The 21,848-nt window shown below is 41.2% G+C and overlaps 8 protein-coding genes and 1 non-coding gene across 9 annotated transcripts; 4 read left to right on the forward strand and 5 right to left on the reverse strand.

The window, feature by feature from the left end:
* The first annotated feature begins 727 nt into the window (after positions 1–727).
* ATC70_008896 lies at positions 728–800 on the forward strand. The gene has a single exon. It is a non-coding gene; the product is annotated as a tRNA-Lys (tRNA).
* A 989-nt stretch (positions 801–1,789) lies between these two features.
* ATC70_008897 (uncharacterized protein) lies at positions 1,790–3,277 on the forward strand (the record flags this gene model as incomplete). The annotated part of the gene is made up of 2 exons (XM_064828139.1): positions 1,790–2,072; positions 2,133–3,277. The coding sequence occupies 2 exons, from the start codon at positions 1,790–1,792 to the stop codon at positions 3,275–3,277; spliced, it is 1,428 nt and encodes a 475-aa protein (XP_064685341.1).
* A 747-nt stretch (positions 3,278–4,024) lies between these two features.
* On the forward strand, positions 4,025–4,898 carry RAB4B (Ras- protein Rab-4B; the record flags this gene model as incomplete). The annotated part of the gene is made up of 2 exons (XM_064828140.1): positions 4,025–4,130; positions 4,192–4,898. The coding sequence occupies 2 exons, from the start codon at positions 4,025–4,027 to the stop codon at positions 4,896–4,898; spliced, it is 813 nt and encodes a 270-aa protein (XP_064685342.1).
* A 13-nt stretch (positions 4,899–4,911) lies between these two features.
* MNP1 (54S ribosomal protein L12, mitochondrial) lies at positions 4,912–8,812 on the reverse strand (the record flags this gene model as incomplete). Its single annotated transcript, XM_064828141.1, has 7 exons — positions 4,912–4,944; positions 4,988–5,023; positions 5,099–6,115; positions 6,180–7,500; positions 7,567–7,744; positions 7,818–8,413; positions 8,475–8,812. 7 exons carry the CDS (start codon positions 8,810–8,812, stop codon positions 4,912–4,914), a joined length of 3,519 nt encoding a protein of 1,172 aa, XP_064685343.1.
* A 243-nt stretch (positions 8,813–9,055) lies between these two features.
* ATC70_008900 (Glyco_transf_20 domain-containing protein) lies at positions 9,056–9,792 on the forward strand (the record flags this gene model as incomplete). The annotated part of the gene is made up of 4 exons (XM_064828142.1): positions 9,056–9,124; positions 9,188–9,271; positions 9,330–9,519; positions 9,584–9,792. 4 exons carry the CDS (start codon positions 9,056–9,058, stop codon positions 9,790–9,792), a joined length of 552 nt encoding a protein of 183 aa, XP_064685344.1.
* An 18-nt stretch (positions 9,793–9,810) lies between these two features.
* ATC70_008901 (uncharacterized protein) lies at positions 9,811–11,104 on the reverse strand (the record flags this gene model as incomplete). The annotated part of the gene is made up of 2 exons (XM_064828143.1): positions 9,811–10,722; positions 10,784–11,104. The coding sequence occupies 2 exons, from the start codon at positions 11,102–11,104 to the stop codon at positions 9,811–9,813; spliced, it is 1,233 nt and encodes a 410-aa protein (XP_064685345.1).
* A 795-nt stretch (positions 11,105–11,899) lies between these two features.
* On the reverse strand, positions 11,900–12,766 carry ATC70_008902 (uncharacterized protein; the record flags this gene model as incomplete). Its single annotated transcript, XM_064828144.1, has 1 exon — positions 11,900–12,766. The coding sequence occupies one exon, from the start codon at positions 12,764–12,766 to the stop codon at positions 11,900–11,902; it is 867 nt and encodes a 288-aa protein (XP_064685346.1).
* A 3,259-nt stretch (positions 12,767–16,025) lies between these two features.
* ATC70_008903 (uncharacterized protein) lies at positions 16,026–17,567 on the reverse strand (the record flags this gene model as incomplete). The annotated part of the gene is made up of 1 exon (XM_064828145.1): positions 16,026–17,567. The coding sequence occupies one exon, from the start codon at positions 17,565–17,567 to the stop codon at positions 16,026–16,028; it is 1,542 nt and encodes a 513-aa protein (XP_064685347.1).
* A 2,617-nt stretch (positions 17,568–20,184) lies between these two features.
* Positions 20,185–21,836, reverse strand: PHO8_3 (vacuolar alkaline phosphatase; the record flags this gene model as incomplete). The annotated part of the gene is made up of 4 exons (XM_064828146.1): positions 20,185–21,250; positions 21,308–21,568; positions 21,623–21,676; positions 21,730–21,836. 4 exons carry the CDS (start codon positions 21,834–21,836, stop codon positions 20,185–20,187), a joined length of 1,488 nt encoding a protein of 495 aa, XP_064685348.1.
* Between the last annotated feature and the right edge of the window lie 12 nt (positions 21,837–21,848).

Raw genomic sequence — 21,848 nt, forward strand, 5'->3', positions numbered from 1 at the left:
TGTATATTTGAGCGCTTTCATTAATAGATACAAATAGCATGAATTTGAATGAGTGCTATTTGACGAACTTTGGTTTTCAATTAAGTTGCGTTTGGGTGGCTATTTCATTACAGTACTTGATCTTTAACTTACATTACTGCCGCTACTAAACCTGAAGAATGTGATGGTCTATATAATAGCAATATACTCTATTTTCTGTTGTTAGATAATGCTATCTTACAAAATAAGATTGCAACAAACAAAATTATTAAAAATCAAAAGTATTTAATTTGTAGAATTTGACAGAAATTGCTTTATTAGCTCAGTTTAATATTGGATTTTATTTATTTACAATTGTAGTCAACTGCGGAATCGGTATGATCATATGTTGCAAGACTAACAGTGATTCGGCGGGAAAAAGCATGTTTAAATTAAAGGTTGAGGGAAGCTGCTAAAGGGAGGGGACCAGTAATGAAAACGGCATCAAAACCCACCAGAGAAGAGGAGAAACAGAGGGAGGAATAGCAAGGGCCGCGCCGCAAGACGGGGGAGACGAACAGGACTCAAGGTAGAAACCGGCCAGACGCACCGCAGCACACCTAAACGTGCAAGCACAAATACCGAGTAACATGCCAGGTTAGAAAGGCGGAAAATATGGATGCGAAGGTGGGATTCGAACCCACGACCTCTCGGCATACTCACTGCTTCCGCATGAAGCTCTAACCAAGTGAGCCATTCAAGCATCCATGCTTTATTAGCTCAGTTGGTAGAGCGTCAGACTTTTAATCTGAATGTCACGGGTTCGAGCCCCGTATAAAGCTGTTTCTTTTGCATCAGAGAGTTTTTTTTGGCGATTTTGACGGTGAGACGTTTCCAGGATGTTGTCCTGTTATCACAATCAATATAATTCTAATCCTCAAATATCTTATTATTTGTATAAATAGCAGAACAGGTACAGTCGTAGCCTTTATTTCAAGAAATACAAATCAAATACTACAAAGTCTCATCCTCATTTGACAGGTGTCAATTCAATCAAACTATCAAATATTAATACTTTTTCAAGGAAATATCAACCTGACAAGTATGTATTACTTAGAAGCAATACCACTTACAATCTTCGTTTTTCTATCAACAGTTATAGATTCATACAAGCTTGACAGAATCAGCCATCCATCAGATCATCTACTGCTGATCAAAACCTTTACTGTCTTGGTAAGCATAAATCAGATTGTTATAAATGCCTTCACACAATAAACTAGACTGTATCTAATATTATCCGTACCGAGAACTCATATTTGTATACCCATCTAGATCATTATCATTGTCATTAAGGGCTGATGTCAATTGCAAACAACTACCTGACTCATATGGCTCTCACTGTTGATGTAGCATGTGCAAAAAAAAAGCCTGGACAATACGAACAAAATATCGTAAACACTGTAGGCTTGTTCGCCCTATGGTGTTAGGCTACTACTCCATATTCAATCCTAATATAACAATTGATATCGACAATCTTAAATTGTACTGCGCACAATGCGAACGCATTGTGCGCAGTAGACCAGATTTCAAAGGCACTTGAGAGACGTTCATAAATTTGAATGCGCCGTGTGCAAAATCAACTTCAAGCTAAATAGTATAATAAAACTATCTTCTTGATCTCGGAATAAATCAATGCCTGCTCATCCCATCTAATAATGGGCAAAGTGGCTTATTGTTTATATATTAAAAGCGTGCTTTGACGAATAATTTCTTTTACTCTTCTTTAACACTTGAAAGATAATAATTAAGAAGACGTCTGCATTACTCAACTATGAGTAAAATCGACAATTCAGTAAAGCATGATTATGAATTAAGGCGTTTGCAATTCAACAACGGCGCTACTGACCAGATTCAGCATGCTACCGGTTGCGCTACTCCCTATTCCAAGCAGGAAGCTCCCGTCAAAAACGTCAAACGTGAGGAAACTCAAGATAAAGGCACACCAGGCACGAGTCAAGACGTTTTAGATGAGTTGGATACGTCTGATTCTAACGACAACCTTGAAACCAACGTCAAACAAGAAGAGGTACCCAACCCCAAAGTTGTATTTGACAGTAAGACTATCAGCACACAGCATACTACACGTCAAAGATACTCATTCTTATAGCGTATAGACTGCACTTCAAATTCGAGCAAATCCATCTTCATCATCAAGAGGCCAGGGAAGCGATCCGTCAGACAGAATCAGCTGGAACCAGACATCAACGATCCCAATTTTCATTGCCGTTCATGCAAAGATACGTTTAAAGATAGAAACAGATATCGAAAACACTTGAAACGCCTGCACAAAATGAAACTGAAATCATTGCACTCTCCCAAAGACCCTAATGTTTTGCCCGACTATCATGATCCGAATCTTTATTGCAAATCATGCGATCGTACCTACAAGTCCAGACTCTCATATAGAGTACACTGCAGAAACGTTCATAACCTGAAGGCGCCCGAAAGACCAGCAGGAGTCCCAGATGTCAATGATCCCAACAATTATTGCAAAATATGCAACCATAGTTACAAGAGTAAATATGGATACACTACACATTGCTTGATGATGCATAACGTGAAGCCTACAGAAATCCAGTCTACAAAGTCATTTGCCAATCCGGAAGCTACACCAGACATCAACAATGCCGACAATTACTGCTCAATGTGTGATAGGACCTTCTGTCGCCGTGCTTCTTTCAGAAACCATCTCTTCAACACGCATCGCATTGTTCCTCCACCTCCAAAGATCAGCGCTGTTGAGCCAGACGTCAATAATCCTAACAATTATTGCCGTTCTTGCGATAAAACCTTATCCACAAACCACGAATACAGAAGACATCTATCAGCAGTACATTCCATCGGCAGAGCACCTCATACTGAAGACCACATAGATCCGGATGTTGATGATCCCAACCATTATTGCCGTGTATGTCAACACACTTACAGCTCAAAACCAGTATACCAAAGGCACCTACAGGGAGTGCATCGCCTAGTGATACCAATTCAAAAACGTCCTAGCGAGCTTCCTGATCCCTATGATACCAACTTTTACTGTAGAGTTTGCAAAAGCAGCAAGAAATCATTATCCAAATATCGCGAGCATTGTATACGTGTTCATCGTATGGTGTTGAACCGTTTCACTATTTCGGATCCTACTGCAACTATTGACATCAATGATCCAGAGTTTAATTGCGCACAGTGTCAACACCGATATTCATGCAAGCGTTCCTTTGTATTGCATCTACAAACTGTTCATGCCTTGAATGCCAGTCTGTAAATCGACATTTGGCAGCCTTGCTGATTTGTAATGTGACAGCCGTGTGCATTATGCCATGACAATCTGCATAATTCAACTTGAATAGTCTCTACTCATTCTAATACGCCTGGATAATTGAAAATAAAAAGCTGTCTTGCTAGATGTATAAGCTGCAATATATACTCTTTACTTACAGAACAGACGGCGAAAATTACAGAGTGAATAGGGTAGCTGCAATAAAGATGCTTCATAGACATTATAGACACATCTAGATTCATGTTGACTGACAAGCGATGCTCTTCACTTGACAGCAAGGGCAATTCAAGACTGGTGCGTTTGATACAGCCAATAGCCAAGACACATGATGCTGGCTTATTATAAGAAAAGCGATACACAAAACAACGGCTCATGTCACTCAATCACACAAACCATCTCATCTTACATACTCCATGACAAGGAGCTTTTTTCATGTACCACACAAAATTCATCAACAGATTATTAGATTGCACTACATGCCATGATCAACAGGGTTAAAGCCCTTAAAACAATGATGAAATGCCCTTTTTAAAAGAGGATGCTATTCCATTTTACAGACAAACATCATGCTTATTGTCTAAATATGAATCCAACATTGAGCCCCTCTTGCTTTCTCTGGCTTTCAAAAGCGTTCTTGCTATGGTTTCAAAAAAGACTATTTTCTCCAGATTCGAAAATCTTGTGTTTCGCAAATCCTTTCTTCTTTTCACATCTCTCTTTCTATCTTTTATCATGACCACCTTGGAGATTGCAAATAGAAAAAAGGAGAATAGACTGAGTAGAAGGCTCACTGTCAGTACTACAGAGCCTTACATCAACATTCGACCCATCATTAAAAGTAACAAGCAAGAGTCATTTGACATCTGTCACCCGCACCCTAACCTGTCGTATTATTATAGAGGCCGATAAAGAGGCAGCTTATACGCTGAGTGAAGCTTATGCAGACAACAGCCTACTCAACTGGGTGACGGGTTCCATCAAGGATCAAAAGAAAAAGTTTGAAATTTATCAGGACATCTTCAAGGTGCTTATCAGGACAGCGGCAAGTGAGAGCCGAGAATTTGCAGTACAGTTGAACGGATGCAAAGGCGTGTTGCTTTGGTCAGAGGGACACAGCGACGTCTTGTCGATCGGTAATGTCATGAGCAAAAGAAGACTTTGGGGAAGTTTGGGCGGATTAGCGACCATGCGAGCGACATTGATTCAACATCGACATCTCAGTAAGATGAAGAAGAAGATCATGGCAGGTCGAAATCATCTCTCCATCAATTTCATTGGCGTATTACCAGCAGAAAGAAGACAGCATGTAGGCACCCATCTCCTGCAATACGCACTTAGCAAGGCAGACGAGGCCCAACTACCTGTATTTGCTGAAGTTTGGGGCCAACACTGCCTCAGTTGGTTTCAGAAATTCGATTTTCAGGTGCAAGCGGATAAGAACTTTAGTGATAAAGAGAATGTTCAGATTTATTATGTGGTGCGTGAACCCAGAACAGAGCCAGGAACGCCTATGAAGGTCATGACACCAGCCGATGCCATGGCTGCTCTACATTTAGAACCACCGAGAGAGGACGCACTGGTGTCTTTGGAACAGAATGCCGACTAATTGTTCTCTTTGATCAGTAGCAGGCTGCTGTCTTGCTCAATATCGCCTGTGTTGGCATCAAACAATGTCTCCCACTGATCTCCTGGTACGATGGCACCAAATAAGAGTGTCATGTTGGCTCCAAGCTGTGTTGTATGTATATCAAAAAAAAAAAAGTATTGTAAATAAAATTGAACTTGTAAGGGGATGTACTGGTTTACCTTGTCTAAATCTCGAATAATGTCTTCCAATACAGTAACATAAGCATAGTAGAATAGGTAGACATGGTCCTTCTCAAGCAGCTGTTTGGACCGAACCACAGGGAGTTGTCGCAATCGTGTAATCAGTGATTCCCATGCCTTTCGTGCTGGTGGTAAATACGGTGGCAAAGGCGTTTTGAGTCGCATGGCCGAGGCTAAAATGTAAAAGTAAAGCAGGACATTGCCTACCATTTCCTTCCTTTCTTGGCTCACGGGGTTGATGAAATCGTGCTGCACTTGCTCATACCAGGCATCTTTGAGCACCACTGTACGCATGGAGGCAAACTTGTCCGTGATGTTTTGCAATGAAGCCAAGATATCGCTGTAGGTCGCTACCGGAAAAGCACCCTTCAATCGAGGCTCATTGGGCGTTTGCTTCAGCAACTCTTGCAGTTCCAGTAAGGTGCGTTGAAGCCCTAATTCCACATCCATAAACACCTGCGAGGTGTGCTGTCTTTGTGCGCGCACATCGTCCAATGATGCAAATGAGATGACGCTACTCTCAGTAGGCGCGGAAGAAGGACGTTGTGAGTAGACGGCTACCAATCGCTTGTACAGCCAAGCCAGTCGAAGCAAAAAATCAGAAACACCCTTTCTGAGTTCCACTCTGGCTTCATAGGGCCAGACATAAGCAGTGGCGAACAAACCAAAAATGACACCGACCAAAATGGACAGACATCGCTGCAGTGCCAAGTGAGTCACCTCGATGCGATGTGTTTCTCTGTCATTGTACTTGTTGAGCATGACCAGATTGTAAGCGAGCAACGTGAACTGACCAAATTTGCCGTGCTTGTGATGAAGAATTATCCAGAAATTAGGAATAGAGAACAGCCAGGTACACAGGATCAAAATGTACATGTTGTCTGGAAACAGCAAATAGAAACACATGGCAACAAAGCAGCCCAACGTAGTAGAGTAAATACGATAAATGGCGACCAAATTGGTGCCTCCAACAACTGGTGTCATGACCACCATCAACTAGGGGCATCTATACATGAGTACAATACGCATACATACAAACAAACAAACACCTAAAACTTACAGTAATAAGAGCCCATTCCATGCGCCATTCACGAAACCAGGTACCCGTGGATTCCAGAAACGCAGGTATGGCAAGCAGAATCACAGCCACGGTTGCCTTGGTAGCATATCTTACCTTTTGTAGTTTAAACAGTGAAAATGTTCTCCATACGCGCAAGATGATACGTCTCCAATGTGTCTTGGGCACAGGCGTGTGTAAAGTGTCCATCTTGTGTCGCTCATTGGGGATGAAGGCAGGCTTCTTTTTCTCTGCCGTCGCTGTCGTTTCAGATGTCTTGCTGCTGGTGAACAACTGGTAGATCAAGGCACACAGGGTTCGCTTCTTTTGTTTGGCAACGGAGAGCGCTTGCACTGATTCCACCAACGAGATCAGTTCTCTTGCAAATTCAATCATGTTGAACACAAAGAAATACACCAAAAACACATCTTCTGAGGGAGCATAACTATCGGCCCAAGAGCGAGAGGCACCACCGGTACTGCTGCTAATTGGAGGAGGATGATGTTTCAATCGATGCTTGTTTAATCGTTTCACAGCTTGACGCTGCGATACCTCAAATAAGGCAATGGCTTTAATAAGGTTGCTTTTGAGTGTTTCATCGCTGGGCCCAGTTCTAGGTTTGCTGGAAAACCCAATTTGTAAATGAAGAATGGTTTGTTTACATGTGTAGGCAAGTGATTTCAATGGTTGACGTATGGTGTGAATAAACTCTATCAATGTACCGTCGTCTGAATCTTGGTTTTGGTGGCTATGGTGGTTAGGCAGTTGAAAGAATTCATCCTCTGTAGTCGATCTTTCAGGCTTAAAAGCGCCTTGCTGTTGTTGCTGCTGCTGTTGCTGCTGCTGCTGCTGCTGTTGCTTTTGACGTTTGATCTGGCCCTCCAATTTGCGACGGTGATGATCTGCCTTGATGTTCCAGGTCTCATTGCCTTTTTTATGCTTGGTATTGCGCGATGATACAGCCGAGGAGGACGATGATGAAGCAGGCTTCTTTGCGTTCTTTGCGCCGTCCTGTTGCATGAGTTCAAACTGGAGGCCACAGCTGCTTCTGAGTCCACCGACCGACTGAGCGAGGCGCTGCATGCTCTTGACAACAGCATCGTATTCCTTTGTACAGCCTCTTATCTCGTCACTCCAAATGACTTCCAGCTTTGCTTCAGCCAGTGATTTCTGCAATGATGTGAAACTAGCGCGATGGGAGTCAATGGCAGATTTGAGGGACTTGTTTGCCTTGAATTCAGGCAGATCATCATCCAGCAAGAAGGTCTTGGTCAACAGTTTCAAAAGCACCTTGTACGACATGAGTGTGGCCTCCAAATCCTGCCTTTTGGGTTTATGATTATTAAAAATAAAAGTCTAACCATGCGCCTGTGCATGTCATGGCACTTACTTTAGTTTCTTGCTTGCGGATACAGGCCAGAACAGAATACAGCACGACACAGTGACCAAGGTACCGGTTGCCACAGCAGACGTAATTTGTTCAATGCGAGTGGTATCAAAATCACCTCGATTGGCAGACCCTTCTCGAACCACAATGATAAAGATGATGATGAAACATAAGCTAGAGGCTAAATAATAATAATAATAATAGAGAGGTATAAACATGAAGAATCCAATATAAATATTTATATTTTCTTTTACCTGTGGCAACAGGTGGTTTGTTCCAATGTGCCTTTAGAAATGCCACAATAAAGGTAGACCCCGCTAGCCAAAAGCCCAGAGAGATTGCATGCGCAATGTTAAAGAGGTTGCGATCTACAAAGAAATCGGTTGTGATCATGGAGCCCAGGCACACGATCAACGCAAACAGTGTGTATCCCCAACCATACAGTGCCGCTTCTACCATGCCGCCTAGTGATTTCGCAGGATTGAAAAAGACGGTGGCTGTCGCTACCAGATGGCTGGAGACATGGTTGTAGCCGATCAGTGCGTTCATGGCAGGCACAAATGTGAACAGGGAGCCCAGCATGTAGGCAAAGCTGCATTTGAGCACCACTTGCTGCTTGGCTGTGAGTTCAAATCGAGGCAGCCACCGTCTTTTGCTGGTGGTGGATGAAGCGTCTTGCTGTGTCAGTTGTTTGTAGCGCTTCTGCTTTGGACCTAAAGTGTCAGAGGAATCGCTGTCTTCGTTGGATGTGGTGGACGAATCGATATCAAAGGGCATTTCCTGCTGTATGCTTGCATACGATTTCTTTTTATGGTGTAGTAAAGGCGTCTTATCGTCCAATGTTTCCTGACTAGGATGATAAAAGAATTACTCTACATGGAACACCAAGTGATCCTATCATGGATGCGTACCTTTCCTTTCGGAGCTGATGGTGATGGCATGGATGAGTCGTTGAATCCTCCTCCTGCTCCTGCTCCTCTTGCTCCTCTTCCTGCTCCTCTTCCTGCTCGTCTAGATCATCAGGTAAGGTAGACAATGAGACAGTCCTTTTCTGTAGTGTGCCATCATCGAGTACCACGTCAAATGCGCTGTAAGCAGAGGGTGATGCTGTTGGTATAGACCCTATAAATGCGTCGAATGGTGGCGATACGTTATCATGCATTGTGGTAGGACATGGTATTGGTGCTGCATTTCTAGGCAGTCTTTTAGCATCTTCTGCTGCTGTTGAAGGGGATGATGGATCTGCCATACTTTGTTAGACAGAAAAGAAAAGAAAAGGAGACAAACAATGATGGCACGCTTTTATTTATACTACATGTGGGCACTAGAGTCTGAATCAAGGGGTCAGCAAAATTTCATCATGATTTAAGGTTTCAAAAATGCAAGATGGAGCAACATTGGTGGTGGCTTGCGGTGGTGTAAGACATCAAACCACCCTGTGGGAGCAGCAGCATTTTTCACTCTTTCTCTTTCTTTTCATCCTCCAACAAGAATGCCTAGAGAACGCATGCAATCTGCCAAAGTGGTGCTTATCCTCTGCTCATGCTTTTTTGCTTATGGCGCAAGTACAGCACACGGAACACGCGATGATCACAAGTTGAATTAACACTGTTGTATCTTGTAGACTTACTGGTCTGATTGGTCTTTTGATTACTACTTCCTGTGGGCCAACTTGGCTGATCATCCCAATGCGATTGCCAGAGCCACAGTAAGTAAAGCGATGACCGAGTAAAAGATGGCACAGAGAAACTAACACATGCTTCAAGCAATACTATACCAATCAATTGGATGCACCCGATATTATCAAGTACATTCCCTTTGCCAACCTCATGATTGCCGCTGTAGGTCTCTCTGCTGGTTTAGCCAACATGACAGACGGCAATATCCTGTTTGATGGTGCTTCTTTAGTGCTGATGTTGTTTGGGCTCTCTACTTATGCTACCTCAGTCAAGCCAGGTAAAATCCATCCTTTGATATTTATGTTACACGGTAATCTAATCTATACCTCTTTACATATAAGCTATCAAGAACATTTCGGAAACAGAGATCAAGAGCGAATTAGCCAGCAACTTGAAGAACATTGCAGCTGCTCATTTCATCATCACATTGGCCATCACTGGTATTGTTGGATTGCAAATCACGCATTACGTTTTAAACAAGAGAGCGGATAATGCAGAGAAAGCTGAGGCTGTTGCTGCTGCTGCTGCTGCTGCAAAGAAATCCAAATAAACTGTGTATATAACAACCTTAGTCTTTATTCATTTCATTCGTGATAGCTAAAAGTGCTTTTCCTGCAATTTCAAAATCGTCGAGATCGAGATAGATTTGTGCACAGAGTCTAACCCACCATGTACCATTATGCTTGTAGGGAGAGGCCATGGTGTTGTACTCGTAGATCAGCTTTTGCAGGTAGGTATTGACAATGTCAGAGTCGGATTTGGTGATAGTGGATCGGATGGGCAGTTGGACATTGACCATGTTGGTGGTTACTGTCTTGGCGGCGTTTTCCAAGACGCAGGTACCGAGTATATCAGCAACCAGTGCACCACCTTTGACAGCAAGATCATGGCAGTAATCGTTAATCACCTTTTCGCCACCCAAAGATTCGCGGTACTTGATGGCAGCTTCAACACACATGTAAGGAGAAGTATCCAGCGTAGGAGGTATTTGTTCCAGTGCGAACGAAGAGTGATCGCTGCACTCGGTATGATACTTGTAACTCTCCGTGATGGTCGTGGGATGAACGTAGCCTTGATTACGCTTGGGGACATAGAGAATACAGCAACCGCGAGGCGTGAAGAACCATTTATGACAGTTGGCAAAGAAAAAGTCTGGATCCACGGCTTGCATGTCCAACTCAATATGACCCATCGTATGAGCACCATCCACCAAAGCCAAAATACCATTCGCTTGGACCAGTTTCGTCAATCTCTCAAAGGGCAAGCGCACGGCTGGCAAGGATGACAGTGCATCAATGACAGCCATGACAATCTTGGGTTCATCTGCCTTGGCTTGCTCGTGCTGAATGGCTTGACGCGTGAGGTCTACAATCTCATCATCTTCCATAGGAAATTGCAAATCAACTCGAACCAGCTCCACACCATAGTGATCCTGAACAAATTCCAACGTCTTGTTGACATTAATGTAGCCTGTTTGATACTATATTAAAAGGTGGTATGTTGGACTATGTATGTAGATGGATCCTGCATTATGTACTTACATAGAGAACCTTGTCTCCTGCCTTAAACGGGAAACTTCGCAACACGTTATTCGCTGCTTGAGATGCATTTGGTACAAAGGACAGATCTTTGGGATCAGCGTTGATCATTTGGCCCACCAATTGGAGATTCTTCTCCAGAACAAGGTGCTGTTCATAACGTAACCACCGGTCCGGATGTTCTTCAGCTGCTTCTTGGTAGCCTCGAAGAATGGGCTTGAGGGCCTTGGGATAGGTGCCATAGGAGCCGTGGTTTAAAGGTACATAGTTGGGTTGAAATGAGAATTCGGAACGAAATGCTTTGCCGAATTTGGGGAGTGTCATGATAAAGAGAGAGAGAGAGAGAGAGATGTGTGGATTTGATGAATGTATATATATATATTTAAAGAAGGAATGCCTATAGATGTGATTTCTATATATATGATTTGGAAATTGGCCGTGCCTCTACCATTCTTACTGCGGCATCTTGGGGTCAGAAAGTATGGTAGTGACGCTACACAGTGCTTTTTTGCATGAAGGGAAAAGATCGTGGGAAGTGAGTCATTTCTATTCACAATAGAATAAAATGAGCGTATCTAGTGTATGGATGGCCCGTTTAACCAAGTTCAGTCATCATCTTTCAACTGTCTGATTACTAATTACTGTTGCATAGACTTAAATCAAGTCGAAATCAGCAGTACCTGGCATTCTAGCACGTTCTTATTTTGAGATGGAGCCTATTGTCTGTAGATTGTGAGTAATTCAGGAACAACCCATTTATGCCGATCTATGAGTGGTACGCGCAATTAAAAAAGATTTTCACAACCCCATCAGGAGCAATGCTGCCAATGACGACGCCAATGTCTGAACAGAGCAGTTACATACAGCAAGCTTAGCTGACAGCTGTACATTCATAGCATGGAGATGCCTTTGGTTTCCAGTTTTGTTTTGCGTGCTCACAGATGGGATTCTGATATACGCATTGATGATTAATTGGAGACTATAGGAATTAGCCCGTGTCCACTTTAACCATGATCGCACAGAGCAAGCGCCGTAATAGGTTGTAGTATGTAAAGAGCTTTATCAAATTGAAATACAAAACTTTGTAATAAAAAAGAGATACATAGCAACTCTGATTCACTAAAAGTATGTGCACAAGTTTGGCATTGAGTGAAACAACACCTTTTTAACAGTGCGAGATTGGCACCTTTCCTTGACCATACAGAGAAGCCTGATGTTTCGCATACTAGTCATTTGGTCGTAGCCCTGGAAATGATCCTCATCGTCTTTCAAGGCTTTGACCAACTTATCAAGTGTCCAGATTCTTGAAATAGGGATGTGCTTGTCCAACACATCATAGATGAACTGATCCGTGGCATAGACAAGACGATGCGTATTACCACATTTATGGCGTCTCATAAACAGAGCCTTGGCTATGCGTATAATGGTAGATTGATTGTCTCTCAATGCAGTTATCAAGTTGCGTGGTTTGCTGTTTGGCTTGGTGTCTTGTGATGTAGTTGCATTGTTTGATGCTGTTTGGTTGTTCTTGTCCACTGTGTCTCTTTCTTGCATGACTCTATCGACACCTTTGTTGTTTGCTTTGATATTTTCTGCCGGAGTGTCAGCTATAACTTTATCATGTTGGTCTATCAAGGTGACAAAAGTCAATCCAAGCCGCTCATTCACCAGCAATGTCAACTTACTCATGGGGCTGCTGTCAGCCTTGGATTCAGATTTAGATTCAAACATCGGAGGAGGAGATTGGGATGGTGATAGTGTTGGTGTTAATTGTGGAGATGAAGGTGGCGTATCTGGATACGTCTTGTACTTGTGCGGGTTCTTCTGGACCAAGTTTTTGGCAATGGGAAATGGGACAGCATGCTTAGCACCAGTAAGGACCACGTCGAAGAAAGAGCTATTCAGACTTCTCTTTGCCAATGCTCTATTCTCGGGTGTAGGGATTAGATCCAAGATGACACACGCTGCTGGCCCTCGAGTAAGCATAATACAAGTATGATATGTGAACCAAGGTGGAAAAAAAAGGGAACAAGAAAAGGATCAGAAAGAAACCAGTTTTTTATGTGATCTATATGTACCGTTTGATTGTATGGTGTCAAGCCCAGCGACATTGCATGGCTGAACATTGCATCCATCTCTTTCTTTACAGTTTACAAAAATACAGCCACTGTGCCATTATATTAGAGCATTATTATATCCTTTAGCAGCACATTCTACGCAAAGAGCATGTATTCTCAATGTATAGACTCACATAAAGGAGTACCAGAAAAGTACAAAATGGTGATAAATTGCAACTATTATAAAAACTGTACCATTGTTATCCTTTCTTTCTTCCTTTCATTTCCATCTAAATCTCTCGTCTATACTGCGCATGCCATTCTTTAAGCAACAACAACAACAGCAATATGCGCCTAATAACAATGAAATCGAGGTGATTTACAAGAGCTCATTCTAGAACATTTAGTTTCCCTTGAACTGACTATTTGATAGCCCAACGACGCTTCATCCAATGGCTTTAGTCTTCGCAGGTGGTCTATAGATTTAGCAACAGATCTAACTGACGTACTCCACTTCTCATGCTTGCTGACACGGTCCATCTTGCGAGTCCTAGAGAGGCTTTTGTCTGGCATCATCTATTTGACCAAGTAAGCCACGGTGATGCTGAACTACCCAAGACTACTCAAGAGAACAGATTGATTGCCACAAATATCAACTGGGATAAAATGACAAGTGATAAAGCTAAAATGCAAGGCATCAAAAGTCGATATTATAGGCTATTCATGGCATAGACAGTGATTAGAAAGAGAGGGATGCATTAGCATAATAAATTAGAACGCAGTGCTGAAGATTGTACAGTCAATGAAGATAATTAATAAGTGATGATGAAAGAAACCACCTCATGGTTTGAGCCATCCTTGAATTGTTAGAATCTCTATTTAGATGAGAGATTCAAGGTGATTTGATATATCGAATATCAATATGCATAACAGAAGCAAAGCATAGTAATCGGATCAATTCATGGTGCTTCTAATTTGCAATTCCCTTTTTAATTTGCTTGACAAACATGGATTGCTATCAAAATTCGAAGATATGATGGATTTTGCAGCCAAAATCAGTTTAATCTCAGCTCGTAATAAATGATCATCATTTGTTCATTTTTGAACTTTCTGGGCATTATTCAACCTATTTTGTCAAATTCGACTATAAAAAATGTGTTGAACTTCCGTACTGCCTTAAGCTTTCCTGGAGTACCTTTAAAGGCGCATCCAATGGTACCAAATAAAATAGATGTTTTGAATAAACTTATTGAGCAATTTATCAAAATATGAAAAGAGGTTTCTGGCCAAAATGTCGAAATTTTACATATCAAAGTCCCACAAAGATGATTTCAGAGGTTGCTTTGGATCGATAGAAACATTTTGATTCAAGATATACCATAGTAAAAGTCTTCGTTATCAAGGTGAAAAATGCGATCGTTTGATTTTCGATGAAAACCATGAGGGGTACCTCATGCTTTTTGGTCGATTTTTGACCATATTTTTTTGGTCCCCAAAAAGTTGAGCAAAGGTGTCAGGAAGTTACTACTACTCGAATACAGCAGTTTGGTGCCATTCTGGTGGCTCAGAAAGGTTTACATGTCAAGATAGTAAGGCTTAAAAGTTGTCAAGTTTGGTTATGTTCTTGCTTCATAGCTTTTAATTACATGGTGTAATTCGCATCTTTGGTAGCCAAAATTGTCTGGAAGAAGGGCAGTTCTGCAGCTTGTGCAATTTCTAATTCGAATAGGAGGCACACTAATTTTGTTAAAGCTAATTTTGATGCGTTATCTTGTTGGTAAGCTTATTAATAATGGAAAAATGAAAAACTGAATTTGCTGCTTATATACTAGGGTTTAGCGCCTTCGTTTTGCTACGGCAAAAACCCTCATAAAAATCAACGTTGCTAAATGTTGGATTAGATGCTTGATTGCTATGGCTTTTAACCTTCGCTACGGTAAAGTCCTCTTATAGGCCAGTGTTACCCAATGTTGAATTAAATGCAATCTCGCTATGCTCGATGACGGCCGTAGACAAACTCAAATAAAAGATAATAAAAATCTACTATATAAGTAGCTTTTAAGCCATCAATTATTAATGGGAAGTAGAGAAATCGAATTCGCTACTATGATCAAACCCTGATTATAGATCAATGCTATCAAATGCTGGGACTAATGGTGATACAAAAAAATTGCTGTAATGACGCAAGATGCAAAAAAAAAAAAAAAATATCACATGTTTCTCTATAAAAATATTTGCCCACATTCCATCTGTTTCTTTTCTCCTTATTCCTTTTTTTTTTTTTTTTTTTTTAAAGGATGGGTGGTTCTCGATTAGGGATTTTGCACAGTGCCCAGTTGGACGCGACTTCGGCCCGCATTAACTCAGTGTCGTTAACTCTGAGCTAAACGACGGTGGTCTTGAAGTTGTTTAGCAAGAGAGGGTCATTACCCCAGATTATATATCTGGACTGTAAGTGTACGAGCTAATTTGCCACGATTGCTCCAATACATGGTTCGCCTGACTCCTCGTTATTTTTGGGATCAAGTTAGCTTTCACCTTCTCGTGGTTGATCCTGTTTACTCGTTATAGCTACAAGTGCTTTAATGAGAACGAAGAAAAGCTTTATAGTTTAAGACTTACTTAGATTTATAATGATGTGCGATTTGATTCAATAAAAGCCTTTTAATACCTATATATTTATAGTGGGGTGTTCCTGAAATATAGTGGCAATCGTAGCGATTGAAAGGCGGCCATTGTAGTAGATGGCTTTAAGATTTCTCATTCAATGCTTGCAATTTTCTGTTGTGATTAGATTTTCCTCTGTAGCATGGAAATGAATGCATCAAACTCAATAAATTCACGAGATGTCTGAAAGAGGTACTGAAAATCCTTGGAAACATATATTTGCTGGTAGATTGAGACTCAATTATGTGCACATTGATTGCCATGGATGCAACATGTTCATCGCAACTAGACGAAGCAATATTTCACCCATGTAGAAAAATGGAATATTTACCACACTTAAATATACAAAGTTTTAATTCTAATAATAAAAAAAAAAGTAAAAGAAGGCAACAGTAAATGAATTATAAAAGGTGTAAAAAAGAAGGGGCCAAAGCGAAAAGCAGGGGGAAGTGGCATAATACAAAGGACCACAACATGAACACTATCGTGTTGCCAAAGCTCTTAGATCCGCAAATGTTGCCTCAATCAAACAAGTTGATTTTCTTCAGCTTGTATACATCCTGGGCCCTTGCTACTGTTTTCAGATTTTGTGCTTTGATATAGGGTTGCAACACCTTTTGATAAAGTTGCAACAAGTTTCGCTTGACCAAAGCTTTGCCATGTTTGGTTTCGTGGAAGATAGCAGGCCCGCCTCGACGATGGGAAATAATAGCATCCAGATAATTCATAACAAGCGATACTTCCCTCTCCAGATTTTTGGAAACTGATGAATTTTTCAAAGCCTTTTGATATTTTCTTGCTATGCTCTTTTTGGTTTCACGATGAGCAAAAGAATTGATAATGAACGAAGACGCTTCCACCAGGCAAGGGGCATCGACCAACTTCAATGGGTGCAATGGCTTAAAGCCCGCCTCATCAAATTTAGCGCTGTAAAAATGCCAATCTAGAGTTGATGAATCCTTGTAATATTGATTGATCAGTCTTGGGTGCGTGCCATAGAGCCGCTGATCATTGTTGACGAAGATTGAGGCGCTGGTCAGAGTGTTGATACTGCCGGTGACTTCAAGAGGAAGGCTCTTTAATGCTGAACCAACAAAGGGCAAGAATGTGTTTGATTCAACTGATCCCATAAATCCACTGTCAGCCAGCAATTCTATGAATCCAAATCTGATGACAAGCTCATAAGATGACGACCCGAAAGCCGTTTTACGCATGATGAAGGCAATAGGCTTGTCTTGGTATGCGAATTTGGAATTGTCGGCACAATCATCGATGTGCTGTGGATCATGAATGAAAACAGAGAAACTTGTAATCATGTACCAGTTGTCCTTGATGATGATAACTGCCTCGACAAACATTGGTGCTACTTTTCTAATCAGAGCATCTGCTTGCTCGATATCGACGTTGGCTGCTTTCTTCATATATTTATCTGCAAACAATTGTTTTTTTTTCAACAGCGAGTAATCATGCAGGCACATCAATTGATTGACATATACAGGTAGATGGTGATTCAATTTTGCTCTTTCCTTGAACGTGAGTCGTGAGCGAGCCCAATCAATCTTCATTCTCTCTTTGATGAGCTGTACATGTCTGTTGATGCGCTCAGGGGTAACAATACCGCTTGCTTGTTCGGCATCGTATTGAAGAGGGACAACAGTAATATTTTTGAGCTGCTGTGACTCCAAGAGCACTTGGAACACGTTAATCGCGCTACTAGGAACATGGTAAGCAAGTTTACGCGTGATATTTTTTGCTATAAAGAGGCTCAAAAACTGATAATCATAGTGATCACGATATGCGAAATGAACAGACTCGAGTTGAGAAGCATTGTCGAGTAATCTTGAAATCTCGTTGCTACAGTAATATTTGTTTCGAATATACACATGCTTTAGCTTATGTAGCAGGAAGGTAGGAACAGTGCTATTAAGTGTATATACTGACTCAACAGATGTTGTAAATGACTTCCACATGTATTTCGACGTGCGTGCCAAGTTCAATCTTGTTTCAGAAGTCAGGATATCTGCAATTGTGAGCAATAACGCTTGAGGTAATGTCTGTATCATTTTGTATCTAACGAGAGATAAAGGAGCAATTACAGAGGGATGGCTTGTACGTATAAAAATTAAGCAACAACATTGTGTTCTAACACAGCCATTGAATGCTTATTGTGTACTTTCATGGAACTGTAGAAATTAGACAAAAACATATTAAATTCAAGACTTTTAGCCAGTGAGATTCCTTCAAGCCACCTCGAATAGCCGGCAAACGCATGCTTTATAATACAAGCTACATATCAAACGGGTTTGATTCCTAGTATGACCTCCATCAGCCGCTTTACTTTGAGCTTTGACCCCAGGCTTTTTGTAAGAAGCTTGATAGGTAATATTATGCAAAGAGTGTTGTATTCAATCCCCGTACAGCTACGATCAAGGTACAAACAGGGACAAACAAAAAGTAGATAGCAATTGTAAATGGCATAAATCTAAAAAATACGACACTAAAGAAAGAGATAATAAAAATTGCTATATTTCTTTTGGAGACTCAAGCACTATGTATCATCATGATCATATTTTATTTATTATACAGTGATCGCATAGAATATGATCACCAAAACACGAGTATAGTGGGCCGATTTAGCTATACAGATCAGTAACCTCTACCAGCCGTTTGATATCGCTAATGTTCAGTCAAAATATTGTTCTATCTTTTAGAGTAGACGTTTCATAAGAGTGTGGCACTGGGATACTGATATTCTCTGATAACAAACAATAATATTGTTCAGCACACTGTAATAGAGTGACATAAGACATTTGACTATACTCTTTTACTAAATATGTATTATGTAAATCATTATCATTACTTTAGAGACCACAAAACTAAAAGTAAACCAGGATCTGCATTTGTGTAATTTTGCTTATTAAAGAAACAAGTTTGCATTATGCATTTACATGAGTATCTTAAGCTTGCAACGATCCAGTCCATGAGATACAGAATCTTACAGCACGAGCATTAGAGAAGTAGTTAGGTTAAGTGGTATTACTTTGCGATTGCAGCCCCGTCTCATCAGCTTCACAAACATCGATTCTCAACAATATGAAATAGTGGTTTTGTTGATTTTTAATTAGCTTCTTTAATGAAAATGACAATTTCGTGTGCTTAGACGTTCATTTCAACTGCATCGCTTGGGTCTGTTTCTTATGGATATCCGATATCAGATAGTGGTATTATGGCATAGTCCCTAGACACTTTTACGACCCTAATATGAAAACTGAGTTGCTAGGCATTTGTAAGGCATGGCTCATATATGATTAGTAATTTTATATTAAATTACTATCAATCAAGTGTCATCTAACATTTTGGTGGAAACCAACCGAATAATCGAAATGTTCATCGTAACGTAATATATTTATTTATGGTCCCTAGACACTTTCAAAGCGTCAAAAAGGAAAGGAGTTGATCTATCAAGTATTTTGATAGACTGGCGTTATTACATATAGAATGCAAGCAAAATAATATAGCTAATGATAATGCTATGTAATTTGCCACCTACTTTCGATACGTTTCAAGAGCATCCATTACTGCATTGAGTTTGCCAGCCGATCCCACCAGCCACCAAAATTAATCTCAACTCAGCCTCTTAGTCTACTCCAGATTGGCCAGATTTTGATGGGTTTTCGACTTGATTGAACTATTTTGCCAGATTTGGCTATACAAAACATGATGATCACCTAATGCTTCTTTAAGCTTTCTTGGAGTGCTTTTAAAGGCGCATCAAATGGTACCAAATAAAATAGATGTTTTGAATAAACTTATTGAGCAATTTATCAAAATATGAAAAGAGGTTTCTGGCCAAAATGTCGAAATTTTACATATCAAAGTCCCACAAAGATGATTTCAGAGGTTGCTTTGGATCGATAGAAACATTTTGATTCAAGATATACCATAGTAAAAGTCTTCGTTATCAAGGTGAAAAATGCGATCGTTTGATTTTCGATGAAAACCATGAGGGGTACCTCATGCTTTTTGGTCGATTTTTGACCATATTTTTTTGGTCCCCAAAAAGTTGAGCAAAGTTGTCAAAAAGTAACTGCCAGATGAGAGCAATTATTTGGTACTATTCTGATGGTCCAAAACGGTCTTTAACTCGAAAAAACACAGCTCAAATGCGCCCAAATTTCACTGTGATTTGCATACTTTTGAGTACAAAGAGGTAATTCAAGTATGGTATCAACAGTATATCAGCTGCTCCTCACATTGATTGTCGTGCACATCAAAAGGCTTGCTCTTCCAGGGAGACATATATCGAAAACACTTGCGCTTAGTGCAACAAATGGCACTGCCACCATTGAGAGCTGATGCGAATTCCAAGAAGCTACCAGCTTCGTATAACCCTGACTATTTCTGTGATGTGTGCAAAAAGTCGCACGCATCATTAGACGTCTACAGAGATCACTGTGGGCATGTATAATTCATGGCGTTAGGCCAACGTCCTGTAATGAACGCTGACGCAGCAATCAACATCAACCATCCAGCATTCGACTGTGCTCAATGCGATCATTTTCATCTTGACAAGAAAAATTATGCAATGCATTTGCGTACTGTTCATTCTCATTCATGATTAAATAATCTCCATCAGTCTGATAAAGTATACTAGGCTTTGTGAGTATTTACAGTAAGATTTTATTGAGTCATGGGCGTCATTAAGTTATTAGGAGTGGGTGTCAGGTTCTCCTGGTCGTGAAGCATGTCATTTTCATAGGTACCTGTCGTAGTGATGCTGTGCTGAGATGCCACATCTTCCATAATGGCATCCATCATGGCCATATTGGATGATGATGGCGTGGATGCTTCTGCTTTTGATTTTTGCGAGCTGGTTTGATGATGGTGGTGATGATGATGATGAGGATTCTGTTGTTGTTGTTGTTGTGATTGTGAGATGAGAGGTGGCGGTGTAGAAGGAGGTAAGCTGGCAGATGGCGGTAGAGGTGGCGGAGGCGGCACTGCTGCTGCTGGTGGTGGTAATTGATGGTGCTGTGGCTTTTGGTGTATTTTAGCCAGATTATCACTCGAGATACCCATCGGATCCGCCATATCCAAATGGTTGGCAATATGTGTCAATTTATCCTCCATCTTGAGAAACACTTCACCACCACTCTTGACAATGACAGGCGGTCTAAAGTACTTTTTGCGATATTCATCCAACTGAGCCAAACTGATATCCGATCCACCAGTGACCAATACCACAACGTCAGCATCTTGTTCCAAGGAAGGCAGAATATCGCGAATGACTTGTGTATAGCATAAAGATAAACCAGCTCCAGATGCTGCTTCCACAATGAGTTTATTGTCTTCTGCAAACAGTCGAACCGCATCGGCAGCCATGGCATCGCTGACAGCAAAGGGAACCACAGGATGGACCAGACTGAGTTCAAGGGATTTGGCGCTGATGCTGGTCGATGCGAGTCCAGAAGCGATGGTGGAGATGTTGGACAGTGTGATTAGTTTACCTGCTACGACCGATGCTTGAAAGGCGTTGCTGCCATGCGTCTCTACTGCGATTACAGGTACCTGTTTCCATCCCACTTCTTGCAATCCAGTGATGACGCCGTTCAGTAGTCCACCTCCTCCTACGGGGCAGACAATGGCAGCTGGAGGATTATCATCGCCCAATTGATCTCGTAATTCATGAATGATGCTGGCATGTCCTTCCCAAATGTGTTCGTGGTCTGCTGAGGGTACGTAGACTCTATGGCATAGCTTTAATATACGATTGTCTACTATTAGCAGTAGTTGGCCATCATACCCATTACGCTTGACCAATTTCCTTGCATGAGATTCAGCAACATCCCAATTCTCACCATACAAAATCAGCTGTGAGCCTTCTAATCTAACGGCATCGCAGATGGGAGCAGGTGTTTCTTTTGGCATGACCAGTATCGCATTCACATTCAATTGTCGAGCACAATAAGCCACTGCTAGCACGGTATTCACGCCTGATCCACAGATGAAGTGAATGTCTGTTCCTCTTGATTCTACCGCTTTGTAACAAAAATTGCCAATGCCTCTGAACAAGTGTTAGTTGATCCATCTACATTGATCCGATATACCCAAAACACACCTCATTTTAACAGAACCAGAGGGCTGAATAGACTCGATCTTGTAGTATATGTTGCTAGTTTAGAGCACTGTTAGACCATGGCTTACAATGCATCGATCCTTAGGTACCAATCCAGTTTGATGCTTAATTTAGGCGAGTGGATCAACGGTGTCTGTACATGCAGTGTTTCAAAGTGAGGATATCCTTGCGTATCGTCATCTGAAGAATCATCCATGTTGCTGCTGCT

This window comes from Mucor velutinosus (genome assembly GCF_035048745.1).
Source record: "Mucor velutinosus strain NIH1002 chromosome Unknown tig00001563, whole genome shotgun sequence".
In the NCBI taxonomy this organism is placed as follows: Eukaryota; Fungi; Mucoromycota; class Mucoromycetes; order Mucorales; family Mucoraceae; genus Mucor; species Mucor velutinosus.